Genomic DNA, 26,393 nt, shown 5'->3' with positions numbered 1-26,393 from the left:
TCATAATTATGAATAAAAAAATATACAGGTGGGAGCGCTCCTATGGTAAAATGTCGTGTCAATTGGACCAACGGTTACCAAGAAAATGATTTTTTTAAATGCAGACATGTACGGCACACACGTACGCACACGGCACATGTACACACCTGAATGCTTAACCCGGCTTTTCGCTTCACGAGCGCAGGGTAATAATACATAAGTAACAGTGTCAGTACTGGACGGTATATGTATGGTATTTAGTTAAAAGGTAGAATAAAAAAACAGGATTTAGTGATGAAAACAAGTAATTTTAACGAGCCTTTCCTGCACAGATGTGCGGATTCCCCTTGCAGATGCCTTTTTCAGAACTGTGGCCCATCGTGGAGAGGGTGCACAGCACAGGTGTACACGAATGCCAGGTGCCCAACGTGGAGTTTGCTCTCGCTGTGTACGTGCACCCGTACCCCAGCAATGTCATGTCTGTGTGGGTGTACATCGCTTCCCTCAAATGTCTGCGATGAGGCATCCTCTGTAGCGGCACTACTCCACCACAACCCTCCATTGCTGCACTACTCCACCACGACCCTCCATTGCTGCATTACTCCACCACGACCCTCCATTGCTGCACTACTCCACCACGACCCTCCATTGCTGCATTACTCCACCACGACCCTCCATTGCTGCATTACTCCACCACAACACTCCATTGCTGCATTACTCCACCATGACCCTCCATTGCTGCATTACTCCACCACAACCCCCCTTTGCTGCATTACTCCACCACGACCCTCCATTGCTGCATTACTCCACCATGACCCTCCATTGCTGCACTTTTCCACCATGACCCTCCATTGCTGCATTACTCCACGATGACCCTCCATTGATGCATTACTCCACCACGACCCTCCATTGCTGCACTTTTCCACCATGACCCTCCATTGCTGCATTACTCCACGATGACCCTCCATTGATGCATTACTCCACCACGACCCTCCATTGCTGCACTACTCCACCACGACCCTCCATTGCTGCATTACTCCACCATTGCTGTATTACTCCACCACGACCCTCCATTGCTGCATTACTCCACCACGACCCTCCATTGCTGCATTACTCCACCATGACCCACCATTGCTGCATTACTCCACCATGACTCTCCATTGCTGCACTACTTCACCACGACCCTCCATCGTCGTCGCTGTACTACTGCAGTTCTTGGTTTAAAAAAGGTCCGTTTGTGGTATGGTACGGCTGTGCGTGGTAACCACAGGTGCTATTACTGTGGGGGTAATGAGCTACAACTTCATATGCAGGTTAAGTGATGCTTTTTAATGCAAAGAAAATAAATTCAACAATAGAAACATTTCTGAGTCTTTGATGTGCATGATCAACTTCCAAGCATCCAACATTCCATTAGAATAGAGGAGAGAGCAGAGCGAATATGGGAGAGTGGACCAGCACATGACATTGTCATGCAACACAAGGAATGGAAAAGATTTCAAACAAATGGTTAATCATCGCAAGCTTTTCATTGGAATGTACCACACCCACCCAACAAAATGAGAAATCCCACGCAGTGTCCATTCATGATAACGATGGAACCCCCTTTCCCCCAAACCCCCACAAACACACCAACAAACATCTCCCTGATCCCCCTCAACAAAGACACCAACAAACACCCTCCTGATCCCCCCCAAACCCCACAAAGACACCAACAAACACCCTCCTGATCCCCCCAAATACACAAACAAACACCCCCTTGACCCACACAAACACACCAACAAACACCCCCCTGACCCTCACAAACACACCAACAAACACCCCCCCTGACCCTCACAAACACACCAACAAACACCCCCTGACCCTCACAAACACACCAACAAACACCCCCCCTGATCCCCCCAAATACACAAATACCCCCCTCCCTTGACCCACACAAACACACCAACGAACACCCCCCTGACCCACACAAACACACCAACAAACACCCCCCTGATCCCCCCAAACATAAAAACAAACACCCCCTTGACCCACACAAACAAACACCCCCCTGACCCTCACAAACACACCAACAAACACCCCCCTGACCCACACAAACACACCAACAAACACCCCCCTGACCCACACAAACACACCAACAAACACCCCCCTGACCCTCACAAACACAAAAAAACACCCCCCCTTGACCCACACAAACACACCAACAAACACCCCCCTGACCCACACAAACACACCAACAAACACCCCCTGACCCTCACAAGCACACCAACAAACACCCCCCTGACCCACACAAACACACCAACAAACACCCCCTGACCCTCACAAACACACCAACAAACACCCCCTGACCCTCACAAACACACCAACAAACACCCCCTGACCCTCACAAACACACCAACAAACACCCCCTGACCCTCACAAACACACCAACAAACACCCCCCTGACCCACACAAACACACCAACAAACACCCCACTGTTCCCCCCAAACACACCAACAAACACCCCCCTGACCATCACAAACACACCAACAAACACGCCACTGTTCCCCCCAAACACACCAACAAATACCCCCCTTGACCCTCACAAACACACCAACCCTTCCCTTCCACTTTGAGAATTTTGTCCCATTTGTGGACTCGTCTGCGCCATCCAGGCTCGTCTATGGAATATCACCATCGTGGGAGATGGTCCACTGCTTCACGCACGCATCACCGGATGTGGTAACCAGCGTGTTGTCGTCGATCCAGGCGAGAGCTGTGGTGTGGTGCAACCGGTGACAATCTAAAAACAAATGAAACATCATCAGTTATGCTTCATTTACCGACTGGAACGACATTCCACAATGCCGGAAAGAGGATCTGAGGGGAAATTACAAAACAAATACCATGTTCACAAAAGGAATGACGAAATTGCAATTTAAGGTGCGGTTACACTTGAGTGTTTTATTTACAATGAGTAAAAGCCTTATGGAAGAACGAGCAACTCGCACGCATCCGACTCGGATTCAAGCAAAAACAGTCGCTGCGCTTGGGGGAAGAGACGCCACTTCCCAGGGCATTCTGGGTAGCCATGACACCATCTTTATGACTGCATTTCTCTTCATACTCAAAGGCAATGAATAGAATTTCCTACTCCTCACGGATGCCAATCAAAGGGGCTTGTCACACCTGAGCTCCTCACCACATGCAAAGCTTTCATCCGCAGCTCAATGGAATACGGCTCTCCCCTCTGGGCCGGTGCTCCTGCCTCACTCCTAGCTCGGCTTCACGCTGTTGAAACCAAAGTGTTCAGAATCATTAGAGCCTCCCGCGATGAAGCTAACTCCAAGGGCCTCTCACTCACTCACCGCAGGCAGGTTGGTGGTCTTTCCGTCTTCTACCGACTCCTCTCCGGCCTTGCTCTCCCAGCTCTGTCTGTGCTTTCTCCCCCAAGTACTCCTACAGGTCGCACAAGATCTACCTGCAACCCTCTTCTGCTGAATCTGCCAAAATCAAGACTCTCAGCTCACCTTCACTCCTTCATTCCTCTTTTCTCCCGCCTCTGGAACAAACTCCCTCACTCTCTTCAATCGCTCTCCACCCTCCAGGTCTTTAAAACAGCTGTTCACCACCATCTTTTATCTTCCCCCATCCAAAACCTTGATCTTTTCTACCCCTGCTAATTTCACCCCAAATCCGCCTCTTTCAATCCCCAACTTATTTCCTGAAGTTCCTCGGAGTGTTCATTTGCTTTATACCGTGTACCTCTCCCTCCTCCCCCTTCCACAGATCTACCGATGTCCCTGTTCTCTAAAGTTGTTGTGCTTGTGTGCTGCCCTCTCTCTCCCCCTCTTGTCTCCCGCTCCCTTCATTGTATGTTTTATGTGTCTGTGCATGTTTTCATGTTCAATGTGTTAGCTCTTACATGAGCCTTGATCCTATACACAGAAAGAAAATCGTCTTCATCAGCATCATGAGATTTGTTTTGCCGCAGAGGAAAAGTGGAGGTGAGCAGAGTCTTTATTTTGGCAGTTTAACCAGAAGAGGGTTGCAGGCAGATCTTGTGCGTCCTGCAGGAATATTTGGGGGACAGAGCTCAGAGAGAGCTGGGGGAGCAAGGCCAGAGAGGAGTCGGTAGAAGACAGAAAGACCACCAACCTGCCTGCGGTGAGTGAGTGAAAGGCCCTCGGAGTTTGCTTCATCGCGGGAGATTCCAATGATTCTGAAAGCTTTGGCTTCAACAGCGTGAAGCCGAGCTAGGTGTGAGGCAGGAGCACCGGCCCAGAGGGGGGAACAGTATTCCATTGAGCTGCGGATGAAAGCTTTGTATGTGGTGAGGAGCTCAGGTGTGCCAAGGAAGGACTTCGCACGACGGAGGATGCCCAGTCGGCGACTGGCTTTGGAGGCCAGATTTGAAATGTGGTTTTTCTAATATTTGTATTTCTTTGTTGGTGATGTTGTTTCTTTGTGGTATCCGAAGTCGGTTCCTGTGAGTGCCCCAAGTGTGTTTAGCCTGGGTGTGCATGTTTTTAAAGTTTGTGATGTGATCTGGGAATGACATGGATGTGTTAAAAGTGACCCGATTATTTTTGGTTGGTGTGTGTGTGGAATCGGGATGTTGTTCAGTGTGATGTGTGGTGCAGGGCTATGTTCCTTGGTGTAATTTGTTAGAAGAGTGACTGTTGATTTTGAGGGGCTATTTTTAGTGTGTTGGTGGTGAGCCAGGTTTGTAGGGTGCTGAGGAAGGGTTGAAGTTGTGCTGTGGCGGTGTTGATGTACGAGTGTATTTTATGAGGCTAGTTGTATGTTCTTGGGTGGTTGTGGAATGTTGTGCATGAACAGATGAAAGAGTGTGGGGGAGAGGACTGAGCCTTGAGGGACTCCATACAGAAAGTATCGTGTGCGTGACCTGCCGTTAAAAACTTATGAATGTCTGTCTGCATGATAGGTAGGTGGCCAGCCAGCGTTTGTGTTGAGTATCTTGTTTGTGAGGAAGAGCTTTGGGAGTGTGTCAAACACTTTGCTGATGTCTACTGTGGTGAGAATAGTGTGAGCTTTGTGAGGAGAGTGGTGGTGGAGTGGTTTGGTCTGAATCCATGTTGGGTGTGTGAGACAGGGTTGTGAGGGTTTGTGAGTGTGTTCTGTAACTTTATAATGTTCTGTAACTTTACAAGTACAAGGCGTTCTGTAACTTTGGAGGGTGTGCAAAGTCATGTGATTGGTCTTTAGGAGGCTGCTTTGGTGGGATCTTTGTTTGGTCTCAGGAGGGTATTGGTTTTGCCCAGTTTCAAAATTTGGGGAATTCTTGAGTGTTGGTCAGAGAAATTATTTGTATTTGTGAGGGCTGCTGTGCTGTGTGGTCCAAGGTGTTTTAAATGTAAATTATAGATGTTGTCAGGGCCGGCATCCTGCGAGTTTTTGATGTCTTTATGATTGGAGCCCCAGCATACAGACCATTGCTTAAACGTACCAAGCCGGTTCTGAAACAGATCAGAGTGTGGCCAGTAGGAGCTACCTCAGCATTACAGGACTGTTTCGACCACACAGACTGGAGTATGTTCAAGGAGGCTGCTACCTATGGTCATCTCACTAACTTGGAGGAGTATGCAGCATCTGTGACTGGTTACATCAGTAAGTGCATTGATGACGTCACTGTCTCCACATCCATCATTACACGAGCCAACTAGAAGCCATGGATGATTACAGAGGTCTGTGCGCTGCTGAAAACCCGTGATGCTGCCTTCAAATCAGGTGACAAGGCAGCCCTCAGAACAGCGAGAGCCAACCTGTCCCGCGCCATTAGGGAGGCAAAGCGCTCGTATGCACGAAAAATCCAGAGCTATTTCCGAGACATCAAAGGCACGCGGCGCATGTGGCTGGGCATTCAGGTCATTACCGATTACAAGACCAAACCACATGGCTGCGATAGTGATGCCTCCCTCCCGGATGTGCTGAATGACTTCTATGCACGATTTGATGCGTTGAACGACATGACCGCGAGGAAGACCACCCCTCCTCCCGATGATCAGGTACTCTGTCTGTCCCCAGCTGACGTTAGGAGAACCCTATCTAGAGTCGACCTGTGCAAGACTGCTGGACCTGACAGTATACCAGGTCGTGTGCTCAGGGAATGTGCAGACCAGCTAGCAGACGTCCTCAGTCCTCACAGACATCTTCAACATCTCCCTGAGCTAGGCGGTTGTCCCAGCATGCTTTAAGGCCACCACCATCATACCAATGCCAAATAAGTCAACAGTGTCCTGCCTTAATGACTATTGCCCTGTGGCACTCGCATCAATTATTATAAAGTGCCTCGAGAGGCTAGTCATGGGCCATATGAAAACCAGACTCCCCAACTCACTAGACCCCCTCCAGTTTGCATATCGTCCTAACCGGTCTACTGAGGATGCCATATCCTCTGCCTTTCATCTGGCCCTGTCTCACTTGGAAAACAAAAACACTGATGTAAGAATGCTGTTTATTGATTTCAGTTCAGCATTTAACACAATTATCCCCCAGAAGTTGATAGGGAAGTTGGGCCTGTTAGGCTTGAACACCTCACTCTGTAATTGGATCCTGGACTTCCTGACTGAGAAGTCTCAGACAGTCCGGATCGGAAACATCTCCGGCATCACCACACTGAGCACCCCAGGGCTGTGTGCTCGGTCCACTGCTGTTCACTTTGCTGACTCATGACTGTTCTGCCAAGGACAGTTCAAATCATATCATCAAGTTTGCTGACGACACGACAGTGGTGGGTCTCATCAGCAACAATGATGAGTCAGCATACAGACAGGAGGTGGAGCAGATAGCCGTCTGGTGTAGTAACAATAATCTGTCTCTTAATGTGGATAAAACAAAATAGATGACTGTAGATTTCAGGAAGGCCCGCACTGACCACTCCCCACTGTACATCAACGGTTCTACCATGGAGACAGTTAGGAGCACCAAGTTTCTTGGAGTGCACATCACAAATGACTTCAAATGGTCCTTCAACACCACTTCCCTAGCCAAGAGAGCACAGCAGCGTCTCCATTTCCTGCGACGCATGAGGAAGGCAAGCCTTCCCCCCTCCATCCTCACCTTATTCTACAGGGGTACCATTGAGAGCGTCCTGACCAGCGGTATCACTGTCTGGTACGGGAATTGCAATGTCTCGGACCGCCAGACTCTGCAGCGGATATTGAAGACAGCTGAAAACATAATTTGGGTCTCTCTCCCCTCCATGCAGGATATCTATTACAAACGCTGCACACACAAGGCCACCAGCATAGCTGACGACCGTTTCCACCCGTCCTATGGACTTTTTGCCCTCCTGCCGTCTGGGAAAAGGGACCACAGCATCCGGGCCAGATCTACCAGACTCTGTAACCGCTTCTTCCCCCAGGCTGTCAGGCTCCTCAACACCCTGTTACCTTCCACCAGCCGCTTGAATTTAACTACCAGGGTCTAAACGCCCTCCACCTCCCTCCTCCCTCTCCCCCCCCTCCACTTGCACTACATATAACATATGATGCTATACATATGTTGCTACATGAATGGTTTGCTTATCAGATGTACCCTACAGTCAACTGTTCAACTCTATACATTTTGTTAAAATTTTTATTCTATGTTGTCTTGGATATACTCATATTGCCATGGATATTCATTGTGTATTTACTATATATACTATCCTGTGTATTTATAGTATTGTTCTGTGTATTTATGGTATTACGCATAGGTAGGCATCGTTACTCAAAAAAGTAACTTCGTTACCCGTTACTCAAAAAGTAACTTCGTTATCCGTTACTCCATTACAAAAAGTAACGGAAGTTACCGTTACTCCATTACTCCACTACTTTTATTAAATAAAGTCAAAGAAACGCCGGAAAACGTATTTTTTTTTATTATACAGGGTCCGTCAGGGAGGTGTGACGATTTTCAGAAAACTCGTACACAGTTATTTTTAGTCGAATTTCAATTTTTATTTTTTTTAAAGACTACATATATAATGCCATGTAATACACTGTAACAAAGACATTAAAAAATGTAATTTTTTGTAATTTGTAATTTGTAATTAATAATTTGTAATTTGTTCAATGTGCCGGCGATAGCTTGCCTACTCTTTGTGAAGGACACTGTATGATTCATGTCCACCAAGTAACAGCCGTAACAGATGGAACGCCCAGTTTAACGTCCATCCGAGGTTCCACACACACATTGATGCCTCGTGCTGCCTGTTAGACACCAGGATGACAGTTTGTAGCTGGTTCGGGATTCGAACCCAGGCTAGACAGCCCGAAGGCGAGACTTAAAACGTCTATCTGGTAGTAACTTGGTTGTGTGCTTCCCCTTCTCTCCCCATCTTGTCTTCCGCTCCCTCTTTTTGTATATTTTGTTTGTCTGGTTGATTTGTTTGTGAAATAAATGTTAGCTCTTTCACGAGCCTCGATTCAGTATACAAAAAAAAAAAGAAGAAAAAAAAAAGTGCTTGCAATATGTGCAGTTCCATCATCACTCAATGTAGTTATCGTCCCAGTTTAATTCATTCATAACTACAGCCGATTATTTTTCTGTCCCATAAATTTTTGAGTTCTGCAAAATAAATTTGCGCAAGACTCACGACTTGGTGAATCTGATACATGACGGGTTGTCTTAATGATAGATTGCACAATAGAGGCCGAAAATAATAAATCAGAATTTATAATGAAGGAATCCAATTCCTACAAACTAGAAAGCATCTGAAAATGCAAAGCCCGTCCGCCATCGTTTGTATTCGTCTTTGTCTTCTTCTTCCATATGCTCAAAATAATGAAAACAGTTTTAAAAAAAAATACAAACTGAAAATTGATGATTTTATGCAGCCTTGACCTTTGAACTTTAGATCTTAAAAAAACAAAACAATCAGCTTGTAACTTTTGATTGGTGAACTAATTCAGTGACCCAATTTGCAAATTCTGTATATTTCAGGTCAATCGGGTGAAAATTGGTGATTTCGGCATGTTGTAGGTGGCGGTTGCCCTGTAATTAAAGTATAAATGTATCCATTGAATTAAGTGTGACTTGCGCGATCGCGCACAGCAGTTAATTTAAGTACAAAGAAACGTTAAAAAGCAAGTACACGAAATATAATCTTTTTAACGTTATTTACGTTGAGGAACATGAGACACTCCAAGCTGGCATCGGAGAGGGTGGCTCTCTTTGCCCTGATGACGTCCTTGCCCATGGACAAGAGGCGCTCCATGGAGGCGCTGGAAGGGACGGCCGTGTTGTATTTGGCGAAGACGCGCATCAGTACTGGCTCCTTGCGGAAGGCCATGTCCATCAGCTTGTCATCCTTCAAGACAAGTTAAGTTGGACGATAGAGAAACGATGCTGCTGCTGCTAAGAAGTAAGACCACTGCAGAACTGAAGTTCTGAACACGGAACGAAAATGAAAGTCAGCTATCGCCGCAGCTCGGCTTCATTTGTATCGGCGCAAGCTATTGGTTGTTGGCTATTCAAGCGGCCAAAAAGTAGCGAACTAACGGAGTAACGGAGCAAAAAGTAGCGGAGTAGCGGACCAAAAATTAACTTCCGTTACTTGGTCCGTTACAGTAAAAAAAAGTTATGGGTCCGTTACTCCGTTACTCAAAAAAGTAACTTCGTTAGTAACGGAGTAACGGACCGGTGTCCACCTATGGTATTGCGTAACACTTGTCATGCCCAATTGCACTTTGTGTAGTCTTGCTTGAATGTTTATATTGCACTGATAATGATTTTGTACAAGTGTTTGGTATTGGTTCAGTGGTTTCGTGTTTGTAGAAAGAAGTGCCAGGTTTGTGTTGTTTTCACGAGTATTTTGTTGTCAATTTCTGTGTTTAGTGTTTGAATCCTTTCTCCTACGTCTGGTGCTCTAGGTGTTGTTGTGTTTTGTTTTAGATTGTCTCGTTGTTTAATGAAGTGTACGATTGCTGGCGAGAAGTCGGGGTTGTAATTTTTGATGTTGCCCTTTGGAATGTATTTGGTAGCTGCAGTTGCGATGATCATATTGAACTGCTTGATGCGGATGTCAATGTTAGTGATGCTGTTATTGTTAAGTTGGTGGAATTTTTGTACAGTGGTGTGCTCAAAGTTGTCCCATGTTGCCTTTTTGTAATTGGTGAATGTTGTTTTGTTTGTGTTGAGGTTTATAGTTGTGTTTATGATAGTGATGATAGGTAGGTGATCTGAAGGGAGTTGTACTATTCTCCATGTGGTTGTGGTGCCAAGTGATGGTGTGGAAGATGATTTTGTGAACGTCTTGGAATTGTTTGCAAAGTGAGCAGCAAACTCATGTATTTAACATAATAAGATTTGGTTATACTATTCTCTGTTCGGAGTAAAATAAATCAGACAGCTGGTTGTGTTCACCCTGCAGTGGAGCCTTGGGGAGTGGACAAGCCTCCTCCCCACCACCCCCTGACATGCTCAGGTTTCAAGCAGCTGTGAGTAGTTTTTAGAGAGAGAGAGGAGAAAACCTATTTTTTTTTCCCTTGCACATCAAAAGCTAGGAAGAACATAAAAGGAAAAGTGGAGAGAACAGTGAGAGAGCATGAGCCAAGAATACCAGCATAGGGAAATATGATCTCTTCTACTCTCCCAAGTATAATAAAAGCACATTCCAGCCAAGCTGGGGGGGGGGGGGGGGGGGACACTGGATGAGGGAATTGCACAGCTGAATTGCTGAGGTAATGACTCCAGGGTTTACCCTCTGCGCTGAGAAATAGGCAGGATATCAGAATCTTTGGTAATCAATTTCCTTAGGTTGTCAAATAATGTGCTATTCTTACATCTCACAGGAATGTTCACCGAGCCAAACTCTCACACCTGTATGATTTATGGGAGCCAGACATGGGTAATGAAAGTAGAGCAGCAACGAAGGCTGGAAAGGGTGGAAATGCGAATGGTTCGGTGGATGTGCGGAGTATCGTTGAGAGAGAGGAAGACAAATGATGAATTGCGAAAGATGATGGGAATAGAGCCTGTGATTGATGCTGTGAAGAGGAACAGGTTGAGATGGTTTGGTCATGTGTTGAGGAAGGATGAAAGTGACTGGTTGAGAAGAGTGATGAAAATGAATGTAGAAGGAAGTAGAGGATGGGGAAGACTGAGAAAGACTTGGCTAAAGATGGTGGAAGAAGAAGTGCGGGCAAGGGGGTTAACAAGGAGAGATGCATAAAATAGGGCAAAATGGAGAAGATTGTCATGGGGACCGCAAGGCTAACCCCCGCTCTAGCAGGGAAAATGGCCTTAAAATGCATGTTGTTGTTGTTGCTGAGAAATAGGCAGGATATCAGAATCTTTGGTAATCAATTTCCTTAGGTTGTCAAATAATGTGCTATTCTTACATCTCACAGGAATGTTCACTGAGCCAAACTCTCACACCTGTTCCCCTCACTCACCCTTAAACAGTATATAAAACCAAGCTCCCGGAGCTGATTGTCAGAAGTACTTTCAGGTGCTTTCTCCGTGCTTTGCACATTGATGTATTAACGGTGTTTGCAAACTCTAAATAAATATTTAAATGAACGATTTAGCAAACGTGTTTCTGGTCTTATTAGAGGCACAAGTTTTCCCACGACAATGGAGAACATAATTTTATGTCTGGTGATGAGTTATTGTAACCAGCTTGATGTGGTGTGTGTATGTTTTGGTTTGGATTGTTAGGTATGAATAACGAATTTAGTTGTGTGGCAAGGTTTCGCCTCTGGAGTTTGGTTGGTGATCGTGTGCTCGGCCGTGTCTTTAGCATTGAAGTCCCCTCCGATGATGGTGTTTGGGAGGGAACAAAGGGTCTGTAGTTGAAGGGATTTTTTTGGTTGGTACAGTAGGTAATTCTAAAGGGTGATTCTAAAGGGTAATTCTAAAGGGTAATTCTAAAGGGTTCTACAGGGTAATTCTAAAGGGTAATTCTAAAGGGTAATTCTAAAGGGTTCTACAGGGTAATTCTAAAGGGTAATTCTAAAGGGTTCTACAGGGTAATTCTAAACGGTGATTCTAAAGGGTAATTCTAAAGGGTTCTACAGGGTAAATCTAAACGGTGATTCGAAAGAGTAATTCCAAAGAGTAATTCTAAAGGGTTCTACAGGGCAATTCTCAAGGGTGATTCTAAAGTGTGATTCCAAAGTGTGATTCTAAAGGGTGATTCTAAAGGGAGATTCTAAAGGGCAATTCTAAAGGGCAATTCTAAAGGGTCATTCTAAAGGGTCATTCTAAAGGGTGATTCTAAAGGGTCATTCTAAAGGGTCATTCTAAAGGGTCATTCTAAAGGGTCATTCTAAAGGGCAATTCTAAAGGGTAATTCTAAAGGGTAATTCTAAAGGGTAATTCTAAAGGGTGATTCTAAAGGGTAATTCTAAAGGGTAATTCTAAAGGGTAATTCTAAAGGGTTCTACAGGGTAATTCTAAAGGGTAATTCTAAAGGGTAATTCTAAAGGGTAATTCTAAAGGGTTCTACAGGGTAATTCTAAAGGGTAATTCTAAAGGGTAATTCTAAAGGGTTCTACAGGGTAATTCTAAACGGTGATTCTAAAGGGTAATTCTAAAGGGTTCTACAGGGTAAATCTAAACGGTGATTCTAAAGAGTAATTCCAAAGAGTAATTCTAAAGGGTTCTACAGGGCAATTCTCAAGGGTGATTCTAAAGTGTGATTCCAAAGTGTGATTCTAAAGGGTGATTCTAAAGGGTGATTCTAAAGGGTGATTCTAAAGGGCAATTCTAAAGGGCAATTCTAAAGGGTCATTCTAAAGGTTGATTCTAAAGGGCGATTCTAAAGGGCAATTCTAAAGGGCAATTCTAAAGGGCAATTCTAAAGGGCAATTCTAAAGGGTCATTCTAAAGGGTCATTCTAAAGGGTCATTCTAAAGGGTCATTCTAAAGGGCAATTCTAAAGGGTAATTCTAAAGGGTTTCGTTCATTTCTAGGCTTTGCCTATTTTATATTTAAAATGCCAGACTGAACTGCTTCCATTATATTTATTTTGATCTTCCTCTGAGTGCATTGTACAGTCACGTGAAAAAGTAAGTACACCCCATGTAAAGTTTTGACTTTTTCAACATATTTCAACATACAGCTATTTGATCTTCATTTCAACAATATTGACAGATAACGGTGATATAATACAACAAATATCATGAAACATTTACATTTTGTAGTCCATTGTATAATTTAAATAAACATAAATGTAAATTTCGCATGTGGAAAAAGTAAGTACACCCTTGGCTCTCATAGGTGGTATTGCCCCTGTTGGCAGATACAACCTCGAGTAGGCGTTTCTTATAACTGTCTACCAGTCTCTGACATCGAAAAAAATTTCCCACTCCTCCATGCAGAATTCTTTCAGGTGTGCGATGTTTGAGGGGTTTCTTGCATGCACAGCTCATTTCAAATCCCCCCACAACATCTCGATAGGATTTAGATCCGGGCTTTGACTTGGCCATTCCAGAACCCTCCATTTCTTTCTTTTCAGCCATTCCTTGGTGAATTTACTGGTATGTTTAGGGTCATTGTCATGTTGCAAGGTCCACCTTCGGTTGAGCTTCAACTTTCCGACAGATGGCCTCACATTATCCTCAAGCACCCTCTTGTACAATGAAGTATTCATCGTGGATTCTATGATGGTGAGCTGCCCAGGCCCTGATGCAGCAAAGCTGCCCCAAACCATAATATTTCCACCACCATGCTTTACAGTTGGTGTCAGGTTCTTGTGGTCAAATGCTGTCTTTGGTTTTCGCCAAACATGTCTTCTGGTACTGTGGCCAAATAGCTCTACCTTTGACTCATCTGTCCAGAGCACATTATTTATTTTATTTTATTTTTTATTTTTTTGTATACAAGGTCGAGGCTCGTGAAAGAGCGAACATTAATCACACAGAAAGACAAACCGACACATAAAACATATAACATAGGGAGCGGTAGACAAGATGGGGAGAGAGGGGGAAGGACACAAACAACATTTGAGAGCAGGGACCGAGAGACATGGAGACATCGAGAGATCTGAGAGAGGGCGAGGGCTTTGAGGGGGGGGGGGGGCGTGGGAAGGGGGCGGTGGGAGAGGTATAAAACATATGGACACTGCCAGGACTTCCAGGAAAGAAGTTGGAATTTCAAACAAGGTGGATCTGGGGTGAATTAGCGGGGGTAGAAAAGATCAAGGTTTTGGATGGGGGAAGATAAGAGATGGTGGTGAACAGCTGTTTTAAAGACCTGGAGGGAGGAGTGGGATTGAAGGGAGTGAGGGAGTTTGTTCCAGAGGCGGGAGAAAAGAGGAATGAAAGAGTGAAGGTGAGCAGAGAGCCGAGATTTCGGCAGTTTAACCATCAGAGGGTTGCTGGCAGATCTTGTGCGACCTGTAGGAATATTTGGGGGACAGAGCACAGAGAGAGCTGGGGGTGCAAAGCCGAAGAGGAGTCGGTAGAAGACAGAAAGACCACCTACCTGCCTGCGGTGAGTGAGTGAAAGGCCCTCAGAGATAGCTTCATCGCGGGAGATTCCAATAATTCTGAAAGTTTTGGTTTCAACAGCGTGAAGCCGAGCTAGGTGTGAGGCAGGAGCACCGGCCCATAGGGGAGAACAGTATTCCATTGAGCTGCGGATGAAAGCCTTGTATGTGGTGAGGAGCTCAGGTGTGCCGAGGAAGGACTTCGCACGACGGAGGATGCCCAGTCGGCGACTGGCTTTGGAGGCCAGCTTGGAAATGTGGTTTTCCCAAGAAAGATCATGGCAGATAGTGAGACCCAAAATCTTGAGCGACAGAACTTCTTGGAGAGGATTGTTGAGAAAGTAGATGGGAGGGTTGTCCAGTCGATCTTTTCGGAGAGACATAGTAAGAGTGTGAGATTTGTCAGGATTGAAAGACATGTTCCACTTGTTTGACCAGTCTGTGATTTTGTCCAGGTCTTCAGAGAGTGAGGAGGCAGCAGACTGCCGATCTGAGGGAAGAGGAATGGAGCGGCAGAGAGTGGAGTCATCAGCAAAGAGATAGAGAGGATTTTCGAGAGAGTCAGAGAGATCATTGATGAAGACCAGAAAAAGCACGGGGCCCAGAACACTGCCTTGGGGAACTCCAGCCTGAACAGGAAGAGGAGATGAGAGAAACCCATTCAGGGCCACACGTTGACGACGACTAGAGAGGAAGTCCGCCAGCCATGCGTGGAGATTTCCATGGATACCAAAGGAGGAGAGTTTGGTGAGCAGAGCGGGGTGCCAGACCGTGTCGAAGGCACGTGATATGTCGAGGGAGACAGCTCTAATTTCCTGTTTGGCATTGAGGACCTCCATCCATTGTTGAGACAGCAGAAGCAGCATGTCCAGAGTAGAGTGACCTGGTCTGAAACCAAATTGATGATCAGAGATCAAGCCATTGGAGAAGAGGAAAGATTTCATATCCGAAGCAATGATGGATTCCATGACTTTGCTGATAATTGGGAGAAGGCTGATTGGTCTGTAGTTGCTAGGATCTGTTTTTGCACCTTTTTTGTGCAAAGCGGTGATGTTGGCTGATTTCCAAGCAGATGGCAGTTGACCTTGAGCAAAAGAGAGGGTGAAGAGAACAGAGAGAGGGTGAGATAGAGCAGCAGAGCAGGATTTTAGGACCCGTGGGCTGATGCCGTCGGGTCCAGTTGCAGAATCAGAGTCGAGGGTTGACAGAAACTTTTCCACCTTGTCAGGAGGAAAGGACACGGAGTCCAGGAGCAGCAGGGTACGACTGGGTATGGTGGGTACAGAGAGGGATGGGTTTGGGACACAAGATTTAGAGGCAAACACAGAGTTCAGGCATTCAGCTTTTTCACGTGCGGAGTCAGCTGTGTAGCCGTTTGAGGTAAGGGAGGGGATGGAGGGGGAACAAACACCAGAAACGGATTTGACCAGACGCCACCAGGATTTGGAAGAGGGAGACAGATAAGAGAGTTCGGTCTTGAGAACGGAGAGATATTGTTTCCTGGCTCTCCTGAGGGTGGACACACACTTGTTTCGGGCTTTGTGAAAGGAAATGAGATTTCCTTCCGTTGGATTTGCTTTCCAGGAGACGAAGGCAAGTTGTTTCTGGGCAACAGCCTCACCACAAGATTCCGTGTACCATGGACGGGAGGAAGGGTATGACAACTGAAGACGAGATGGGATAAATCTGTGCATGAGAGAGAGCAATTTACTTTGGAAGAATTCCCAGGATGAGTTGATGTCAGAGGTGGTAGAGATGGGAGACCAGTCCAGATGATTGATGGCTGCTTGAAGACCGTGCCAGTTGGCCTGAGTGAAATGCCAGACTCGTCGACGCTGAGCAGGCTCCCTGAGGATGGTCAGAGAGATGTCCACTTTAACAAGGACATGATCAGATGATCCGATCGGAGCAGAAGAAGAGCAGCAGACATTTTCAGGGAAGTTAGTCATAACCAAGTCCAGAAGAGAAGATGTTCCGTTGACTGAGATCCGGGTCGGGAAATTGACAGATTGTGTCAGTCCCAGTGAGTCGCAGAAGTCCTTTGCTGAGGAGCCATGGCTGGTGAGAGAGGTACCCACACCCAGCCAACTGGCATGATGACAGTTGAAATCACCACATATGAGGAAGAGAGAGTTGGGATGAGTAGATAGAAGTTGGTCCATATCATCAGACAGCGAGATGTAGATGGAGTCATCACTGTTTGGTGGACGGTACAACACACATATGAACAAGAGGTGGGAGCGAAGGGGAAGCCGTAGCCAGAGGTATTCCTGGGGGTGAGGTGGAGAGAGTGCAGTGCAGGGCGAGTGAGGAAGAGAGTTTTTGATAAAGATAGCAACCCCGCCTCCAGGACGAGGCTCAGGTCTATCATACCGGAGGAGGGAGTAGCCCGGGAGAGATACTATGGAATCAGAGACATCATAAAGGAGGAAAGTTTCTGTTAAGCAGATCACGTCTGGTTTGACAGAAGCAACCTGTATGGAGAGATCAGTTAAGTTTGAACGAAGGCCCCGGATGTTTGAGGTCCATACCGTTAATGAAGAGGAAGGGGGAGCATCAGATACAGAACAGGGGGGAGGAGGGGTAGGGTAAGATGTGGAAGAGGTGGAAGAGGTAGGGAGAGCTGTTGAAGGTGTCTCAGAGATTTCAGAATAGCTCGGAGAAAGGGAAGGATGGGGCGGACAAAAGGTTTGATGGTGATTGGGTGAGCCACAATGAGGTGTTATTTGAGGAGGGGGAAGAGCGAGGCAGAAGGTTGGGGGAGATGGAGGTGAGAGTTTGAAGGGGGAAGAAGTGGGGAGGACGCTTTGAGGAGGGGGAGTGAGAGGGGGGAAATTGAGAGGCAATGAGGGTGGGGAGATTTGAAGGGGAGGGGTGAGGGACATTGTTCCAGAAGTGCTGGTCTTTGCCTAGCTGTTCATTGGCAAACTTTAGTCTTGCCCTGATGTTCTTTCTGGAGAGCAAAGGTTTCCTCCTGGCACACCTCCCATGTACATCAAATTTGTGCAGCCTCTTTCTAATGGTAGACTCGTGCACTTTGACATCAACAGTGGGAAGAGCTACCTGTAGGTCCCCTGATGACATTCTGGGGTTCTTCGTGACTTCTTTCAGCATCTTGCGGTCTGCTCTCGGGCTGAACTTGCTGGGGCGGCCTGGCCTGAACAAGTTGGCAGGTGTTTGGAATCTTCTCCACTTGTAGATGATCTTCCGGACAGTCGAATGATTGATTTCAAATTGTTTGGAGATCTTTTTAAATCCCTTCCCAGACTCGTAGCCTTCTTCTATAACCTTCTTTCTGAAGGCCTCAGAGAGCTCTTTTGATCTAGGCATGGTGACGCCGCACACTTCAACAACAAACAGCAAACCAAACTAAATGTCTGAGGTTTAAATAAGACAGGTTCCTCCAAGATCCTCTCTAACGATGTTCTAATCATTTGCACCTGGGCTGGTGCACCTGATTTTAATTTTAGGTATTTGAAGTAGTGATAAATGTAGGGGTGTACTTACTTTTTCCACATGCAAAATTTGCATTTATGTTTATTTAAATTATACAATGGACTACAAAATGTAAATGTTTCATGATATTTGTTATATTATATCACCATTATCTATCAATATTGTTGAAATGAAGATCAAATAGCTGTATGTTGAAATGTGTTGAAAAAGTCAAAACTTTACATGGGGTGTACTTACTTTTTCACGTGACTGTATATTATTTGAAATTCAGCATCGAAAAAGGCTGTGATGAATATCCCATTAACAATCTCCTTCACCCTCCCACCCTCCCCCCCCCGGTCCTCCCACATAACCGCCCCCTCGCTTTCTATGTGTATAACTAGGCCGGTATCTGTACACCACCTAATTTTATTTTTCCCATTAACAAACCTTTTTTTTCAACAATTAGACAAAGGTTGGTATTCTCGTGAGCGAAGCGATGTGTCTTATATTCTAGTTTGTACAAACTGCAGTACTGACCTTTTGCCTTCCAAGGAAAACATCTAGGTTGAGTAAAACTAGAATAAAAGACTCCCCCAGACCAACACCAACCTTGCAGCTTTAGTCGTTTGTCATCATTCCCCAATGTCCACAGCGTCACAATGTTATCCATTCCGCTCGAGGCAAAGTACCGGCTGCTTGGTGCCCACGCCACAGCTATCACTTTAGCATGGTGTCCATAGTAATTATTCTCTACCTGTGGGCGAGATATAATGAAAGGAGAAAAGCAATAAATGTGGGAAAAACGAAATAAAAATAAACAAAATGAGTAACAACACACAAAACAAACCCACATCCGCCTCCCCCCCGAAAAGCACAAAACAAAAAGCAAATCATACTAAAATACACCATTTCATGTCTCTCTGCCTGTCTGTCTGTCTGTCTGTCTGTCTGATGAATTTTTGACGCCAATACATTCCGTCCTTACTTATCCAATCTCAACCAAACTTGACAGGATGACAAAGGGTTACATAATGAAGATTGTAGCGCATTCATTTGCCCCCCTCCCCAAGGGGGTTTTCTCCCCCGAGCGGGTTTCCCCGCCATTGCCGTAAATGGAGTTGCGTGTTGAGGTTTTTTTTTTTTTTTTTTTTTTTTTTTTTTTGTTTTGTTTTGTTTTGTTTTGTATACAAGATCGAGGCTCGTGAAAGAGCTAACATTAATCACACAAAAAGACAAACCGACACACAAAACACAAAAAACAAGGGGAGCGGCAGACAAGATAGGGAGAGAGGGGGAAGGACACAAAAGAGAGGGGGAAGAGGGGGAAGGACACAAACACAACATTTGAGAGCAGGGACATCGGGAGGACTTGGGGGGAGGTGGGAGAGGAATAAAACATATGAACACTGCAAGGACTCTGGGGTGAATTACCGGGGGTAGAAAAGATCAAGGTTTTCGATGGGGGAAGATAAGAGATGGTGGTGAACAGCTGTTTTAAAGACCTGGAGGGAGGAGTGGGATTGAAGGGAGTGGGGGAGTTTGTTCCAGAGGCGGGAGAAAAGGGGAATGAAAGAGTGAAGGTGAGCAGAGAGCCTAGACTTTGGCAGTTTAACCATAAGAGGGTTGCAGGCAGATCTTGTGCGACCTGAAGGAATATTGGGGGGACAGAGCACAGAGAGAGCTGGGGGAGCAAGGCCGGAGAGGAGTCGGTAGAAGACAGAAAGACCACCAACCTGCCTGCGGTGAGTGAGTGAAAGGCCCTCGGTGTTGACTACATCGCAGGAGATTCCAATGATTCTGAAAGCTTTGGCCTCAACAGCGTGAAGCCGAGCAAGGTGTGAGGCAGGAGCACCAGCCCAGAGGGGGGAACAGTATTCCATTGAGCTGCGGATGAAAGCCTTGTATGTGGTGAGGAGCTCAGGTGTGCCAAGGAAGGACTTCGCACGACGGAGGATGCCCAGTCGGCGACTGGCTTTGGAGGCCAGCTTGGAAATGTGGTTTTCCCAAGAAAGATCATGGCAGATAGTGAGACCCAAAAGCTTGAGCGACAGAACTTCTTGGAGAGGATTGTTGAGAAAGTAGATGGGAGGGTTGTCCAGTCGGTCCTTTCGGAGAGACATTGTAAGAGTGTGAGATTTGTCAGGATTGAAAGACATGTTCCACTTGTTTGACCAGTCTGTGATTTTGTCCAGGTCTGCAGAGAGTGAGGAGGCTGCAGACTGCCGATCTGAGGGATGAGGAATGGAGTGACAGAGAGTAGAGTCGTCAGCAAAGAGATAGAGAGGATTTTCAAGAGAGTCAGAGAGATCATTGATGAAGACCAGAAAAAGCACAGGGCCCAGAACACTACCTTGGGGAACTCCAGCCTGAACAGGAAGAGGAGATGAGAGAAACCCATTCAGGGCCACACGTTGACTACGACCAGAGAGGAAGTCCGCCAGCCATGCGTGGAGATTTCCATGGATACCAAAGGAGGAGAGTTTGGTGAGCAGAACAGGGTGCCAGACCGTATCGAAGGCACGTGAAATGTCAAGGGAGACAGCTCTAATTTCCTGTTTGGCGTTGAGGACCTCCATCCATTGTTGAGAAAGCAGAAGCAGCATGTCCAGAGTAGAGTGACCAGGTCTGAAACCAAATTGATGATCAGAGATCAAGCCATTGGAGAAGAGGAAAGATTTAATATCTGAAGCAATGATGGATTCCATGACTTTGCTGATAATTGGGAGAAGGCTGATTGGTCTGTAGTTGCTGGGATCTGTTTTTGCACCTTTTTTGTGCAAACCGGTGATGTTGGCTGATTTCCAAGCAGATGGCAGATGACCTTGAGCAAAAGAGAGGGTGAAGAGAACAGAAAGAGGGAGTGAAAGAGCAGAAGAACATGATTTTAGGACCCGTGGGCTGATGCCGTCAGGACCAGTTGCAGAATCAGAGTCGAGGGTTGACAGAAACTTTTCCACCTTGTCAGGAGGAAAGGACACAGAGTCCAGGAGCAGCTGGGTACGACTGGGTACGGTGGGTACAGAGAGGGATGGGTTTGGGACACAAGATTTAGAGTCAAACACAGAGTTGAGGCATTCAGCTTTTTCACGTGCGGAGTCAGCCGTTAAGCCGTTTGAGGTGAGGGAGGGGATGGAGGGGGAACAAACACCAGAAACAGATTTGACCAGACGCCACCAGGATTTGGAAGAGGGAGACAGATAAGAGAGTTCGGTCTTGAGAATGGTGAGATATTGTTTACTGGCTCTCCTGAGGGTGGACACACACTTGTTTCGGGCTTTGTGAAAGGAAATGAGATTTCCTTCCGTTGGATTTGCTTTCCAGGAGACGAAAGCAAGTTGTTTCAGGGCAACAGCCTCACCACAAGATTCCGTGTACCATGGACGGGAGGAAGGGTATGGCAACTGAAGACGAGATGGTATAAATCTGTGCATGAGAGAGAGCAATTTACTTTGAAAGAATTCCCAGGATGAGTTGATGTCAGAGGCGGTAGAGATGGGAGACCAGTCCAGATGATTGATGGCTGCTTGAAGACCGTGCCAGTTGGCCTGAGTGAAATGCCAGACTCGTCGACGCTGAGGAGGCTCTCTGAGAATGGTCAGAGAGATGTCCACTTTGACAAGCACATGATCAGATGAGCCGATTGGAGCAGAAGAAGAGCAGCAGACATTTTCAGGGAAGTTTGTCATAACCAAATCCAGAAGAGAAGATGCTCCGTTGACTGAGATCCGGGTCGGGAAATTGACAGATTGTGTCAGTCCCAGTGAGTCGCAGAAGTCCTTTGCTGAAGAGCCATGGCTGGTGAGAGAGGTACCCACACCCAGCCAACTGGCTTGGTGACAATTGAAATCACCACATATGAGGAAGAGAGAGTTGGGATGGGTAGATATAAGTTGGTCCATATTATCAGACAGTGAGATGTAGATGGAGTCATCGCTGTTTGGTGGACGGTACAACACACATATGAACAAAAGGTGGGAGCGAAGGGGAAGCCGTAGCCAAAGGTATTCCTGGGGGTGAGGTGGAGAGAGGGCAGTGGAGGGCGAGTGAGGAAGAGAGTTTTTTATAAAGATAGCAACCCCACCTCCAGGACGAGGCTCAGGTCTATCATACCGGAGGAGGGAGTAACCTGGGAGAGATACCAAGGCATCAGAGACATCATGAAGGAGGAAAGTTTCTGTTAAGCAGATCACATCTGGTTTGTCAGAAGCAACCTGTATGGAGTGATCAGTCAAGTTTGAGCGGAGGCCCCAGATGTTTGAGGTCCATACCGTTAATGAAGAGGAAGGGGGAGCATCGGGTCCAGAACAGGGGGGGGGGGGAGGGGTAGGGTAAGATGTGGAAGAGGAGGAAGAGGTAGGGAGAGCTGTTGAAGGTGTGTCAGAGATTTCAGAGATTTCAGAATAGCTTGGAGAAAGGGAAGAATGGGGCGGACAAAAGGTTTGATGGAGATTGGGTGAGGCACAGTGAGGTGTTATTTGAGGAGGGGGAAGAGCGAGGCAGAAGGTTTGGGGAGATTTGAAGAGGCTGAGGCTCAATGTGATTGTAACTCAATGTGATTACTCAAGATTTGAAAGGGATGGGTGATGGGGAGGATTTGGAGGGGAGGGGTGAGATTGGATTTTGAAAAGTGTACGATTCATGGGAAACGAACATTTTTTGCAAAATGAGTTTGAGACCTTCGAGTCAAAAATACGTTTGAGGACACTGGAGGAGGGGTGGAGTTCTGGATAGTTTAGGGAATGTAGAAAGGAGGAACTGTAAGAGATGGTATTATATATATTATTTGGAATGAATAGATTTGGTGAGCAAGACGAAAGCATCCTTTTGTAGGAAAAGAAGAAAAGGGTGTTATAATATATGAGAGAAAATAGTTGTTCAGGGGAGAGATTATACATTTCTAACCGCGTGATCGCGAACGACGAACGAACGAACAAAAAGAACAACAAATAAACGAATAAGACCTGGGAAGGAAATGTTTTTTTGGGGGGTTTTTTTTTTTTTTTTGTGAGTACAGATATTAAACAAGGAGGTACGGGGTGAACGACTGGTACGAAACAGAGAACGAAAATAATTTCAGCGCATTCGACGAATCGCTGAGAGAAAAACAAAACCACAAACAAAACCACAAGGTCGGAGACGGTACGGTAGTCTAAGCCTACGAGTACTAGGCCGCAGAATACTCGATACCATTAACCGACGATTGTGTATACATGTACGAAAAATTAGCACCGAAAATTTTCCAAAAGATACGCTATAGGTACACACACCGAAAGATAGATACAGTCTCGACAAAAACACGATTGTGATGGATCACTTAGCTTCGAGAGCGTGAGCGCATGGAGCAGCTTCGAAAAGACGTGACCTCGCCGTATTCACCGTAGGTGTATATCAATGTTAAATTCGCTTCATTGTGGCATTTGTCCAAAGAAGAAGATTTATCGAGGCATTTTTCCAGACACTATTAATAACAAAATTAATGATAATCGCATATTGTTAATGTTATTACAAAACGATATTAATACTAATAATGTCCCACTTCCCCAAGGCGTTTTTCCTGCAGTGATAGCATGTATAAATAGCTTATAGTTATAATGCCGTTTCCGTGAGAGCAACGGCTTCTACAGGAAGTAAAAACATTATAAACCACAAACACGTATGCTTAGTTTTTTAAACAGTCGCTAATGCTCTTTATAACAATAAATGAAAAAATTTGGAGGAATCCCGACATCTGTGAAGTAAGGTTTACTTACAGAACTGAGCGAAGATCTACGGTACTCTATATACCTCACAAATGTTGAGTTAATAACATGGCCCTTCCTGCCGCTACCATGGCATTTTTAATAGCGAACTGTTGAAACTCGCTCCTGCTGTTTGATACGGAACTGAAAAGGAGGAAGACCGGGGTGTGCTCATTTACCAAGCAGCTAGCTAGCGCTTGCCAAGCCAGCCGTTCCTTAACAGTTTTGAATGGAGTGCTTGCTCAAATGCTTAAACCACTTGGCGCTCTCTCCACAATAAATGTTCTTGAGACCCGACCATAGATCAACTGTAATCTATATACCCAAAAGAGGAATGACCCTCCCTGCCACTCCCGTAATCAGCGGGTGTACTAGTCATAAAAATTACAACAAAATAAGCCCAAAAAACCCGAAAACCTGAAAACAAGACAACAAAAAATGAACAAAAAAACCCTGCCAAAACAACAAAACTAGAGAGTTCATAGAATACCTTACCCCATGAAGACTTGAGAAAAAGGACATCAAAGGGTCTTTTAAACTCGAGCATTGTGTTTCCAAGCACAAGCACGATATTTCCTGCGATCCGCTATTGTGTCTAAATCTCATTATTCCCCCAACGCTGAGAGCACGAATGGCAAATTTGATTGTATTGCTCTGGAGTCTAGATGCCATAATATTTTGTCAAGTACTGCTAAACAAGGTTTTTGAAAGTGACTAGAAGACAATTTGTATTCTGAGGTATTCGAGTACATGATTCAATTGAAATAGAATAGATGTTTTAAAGGATGGAGAAAAAAAAATCTGAAACTTTTTTCGTAAGTATACCGCCATTGCTGCAGCGTCATTTACACCACCTTGTTTAACACATTACATTAGTTATTTGTACCTGTTGTTTGTATCCTTCATGACATGCAAGTTTTCTGTTTGGAATGATTTTCAATGTTTGACTGCCAGACAGGCAGAGTAAAAAAATTACCTTACTCCAACCTGCGCATGTGTGCACACCTCCAACCCAACCCCCCCCCCCCCCACCCCTACCGCCCACCCACCCCCCATCCCTACCACCCACCTCCCCCCCCCCCCCCCGCTCTGTATCCGATGCTCCCCCTTCCTCTTCATTAATGGTATGGACCTCAAACATCCGAGGCCTTCGCTCAAACTTGACAGATCCCTCCATAAAGGTTGCTTCTGAAAAACCAGACTTGATCTGCTTAACAGAAACTTTCCTCCTTCAAGATGTCTCCGATTCCTTAATATCTCTCCCTGGTTACTCCCTCCTCTGGTATGATATACCTGAACCTCGTCCTGGAGGTGGGGTTGCTATCTTTATCAAAAACTCCCTTCCTCACTCTCCCTACACTGCCCTCTCTCTCCACCTCACCCCAAGGGATACCTCTGGCTACACCTTACCCTTCGCTCCCACCGTTTGTTCACATGCCCCCCCCCCCCCCCGCTTTCCCATGCCCCCATCCCCCCAAGCGCTCTCCTTCCCACAGATCTACCGATGTCCCTGTTCTCTGCTGTTGTACTTGTGTGCTTCCCTCTCTCTCCCCATCTTGTCTCCCGCTCCCTTTATTGCATGTTTTGTTTGTGCGATTGATTTTTTTGTGATTGATGTTGGCTCTTACACGAGCCTCGATCTTGTATAAAAAAAAGAAGAAAAAAAATATGTGTGTTGTCCCGTCCACCAAACAGTGATGACTCCATCTGCATCTCGCTGTCGGATAACATGGACCAACTTCTATCTACTCATCACAACTCTCTCTTCCTCATATGTGGTAATTTCAACTGTCATCACGTCAGCAGGCTGGGAGTGGGTACCTCTCGCACCAGCCATGGCCCCTCAGCAAAGGACGTCTACGACTCAATGGGACTGACACAATCTGTCAATTTCCCGACCCGGATCTCAGTCAACAGAGCATCTTAACTTCTCGACTTGGTTATGACAAACTTCCCTGCAAATATCTGCTGCTCTTCTGCTCCAATCGGTTCTTCTGCTCATGTGCTTGTTAAAGTGGACATCTCTCTGGACATTCTCAGAGAGCCTCCTCAGCATCGACGAGTCTGGCATTTCACTCAGGCCAACTGGCATGGTCTACAAGCAGCCATCAATCATCTGGACTGGTCTCCCATCTCCACTGCCACTGACATCAACACATCCTGGGAATTCTTCCAAAGTAAATTGCTCTCTCTCATGCACAGATTTATCCCATCTCGTCTTCAGTTGTCATACCCTTCCTCCCGTCCATGGTACATGGAATCTTGTGGTGAGGCAGTTGCCCAGAAACAACTTGCCTTCGCCTCCTGGAAGGCAAATCCAACAGACGGAAATCTCATTTCCTTTCACAAAGCTCGGAACAAGTGTGTGTCTACCCTCAGGAGAGCCATGAAACAATATCTCTCTTCTCTCAAGAATGAACTCTCAAACCTGTCTCCCTCTTCCAAATCCTGGTGGCGTCTGGTCAAATCTGTTTCTGGTGTTTGTTCCCCCTCCATCCCCTCCCTTACCTCAAACGGCTACACAGCTGACACCACATGTGAAAAAGCTGAATGCCTCAACTCTGTGTTTGCCTCTAAATCTTTTGTCCCAAACCCATCCCTCTCTGTACCCACCGTACCCAGTCGTACCCAGCTGATCCTGGACTATGTGTCCTTCTCTCCTGACAAGGTGGAGAAGTTTCTGTCAAACCTTCACTCTGATTCTGCAACTGGACCAGACGGCATCAGCCCACGGGTCTTTTTTTCTTCTTTTTTTTTGTATACATAAATCAAGGCTCGTGAAAGAGCTAACATTTATCACACAAACAAATCAAACAGAC

At 45.9% G+C, this 26,393-nt stretch overlaps 2 protein-coding genes across 2 annotated transcripts in view; one reads left to right on the top strand and one right to left on the bottom strand.

Annotated features, from left to right (window-relative positions):
* The window catches only part of CC2D2A (coiled-coil and C2 domain containing 2A), a 486,222-nt gene extending 484,674 nt beyond the window's left edge, over positions 1 to 1,548 (top strand). Inside the window, exon 30 of the mRNA XM_078772721.1 lies at positions 312 to 1,548. Within this exon, the coding sequence (XP_078628847.1) occupies positions 312 to 500 (189 nt within the window). The 3' untranslated portion in view covers positions 501 to 1,548. The remainder of the gene's footprint in view (positions 1 to 311) is intronic.
* Positions 1,549 to 2,124: 576 nt separating this feature from the next.
* Positions 2,125 to 26,393, bottom strand: part of LOC137420542 (WD repeat-containing protein 1) — a 185,664-nt gene continuing 161,395 nt past the window's right edge. Inside the window, exons 14-15 of the mRNA XM_078772558.1 lie at positions 18,446 to 18,590; positions 2,125 to 2,761 (exon numbers count right to left, since the gene is read on the bottom strand). Coding sequence (XP_078628684.1) covers positions 2,640 to 2,761; positions 18,446 to 18,590 — 267 coding nt within the window. The 3' untranslated portion in view covers positions 2,125 to 2,639. The remainder of the gene's footprint in view (positions 2,762 to 18,445; positions 18,591 to 26,393) is intronic.

This window comes from Myxine glutinosa, chromosome 2, assembly GCF_964187855.1.
Source record: "Myxine glutinosa chromosome 2, kmMyxGlut1.1, whole genome shotgun sequence".
NCBI lineage: Eukaryota > Metazoa > Chordata > Myxini > Myxiniformes > Myxinidae > Myxine > Myxine glutinosa.
The sequence above is the reverse complement of the archived record's forward strand: the minus strand, read 5'-3'. Positions and strand labels throughout refer to the sequence as shown.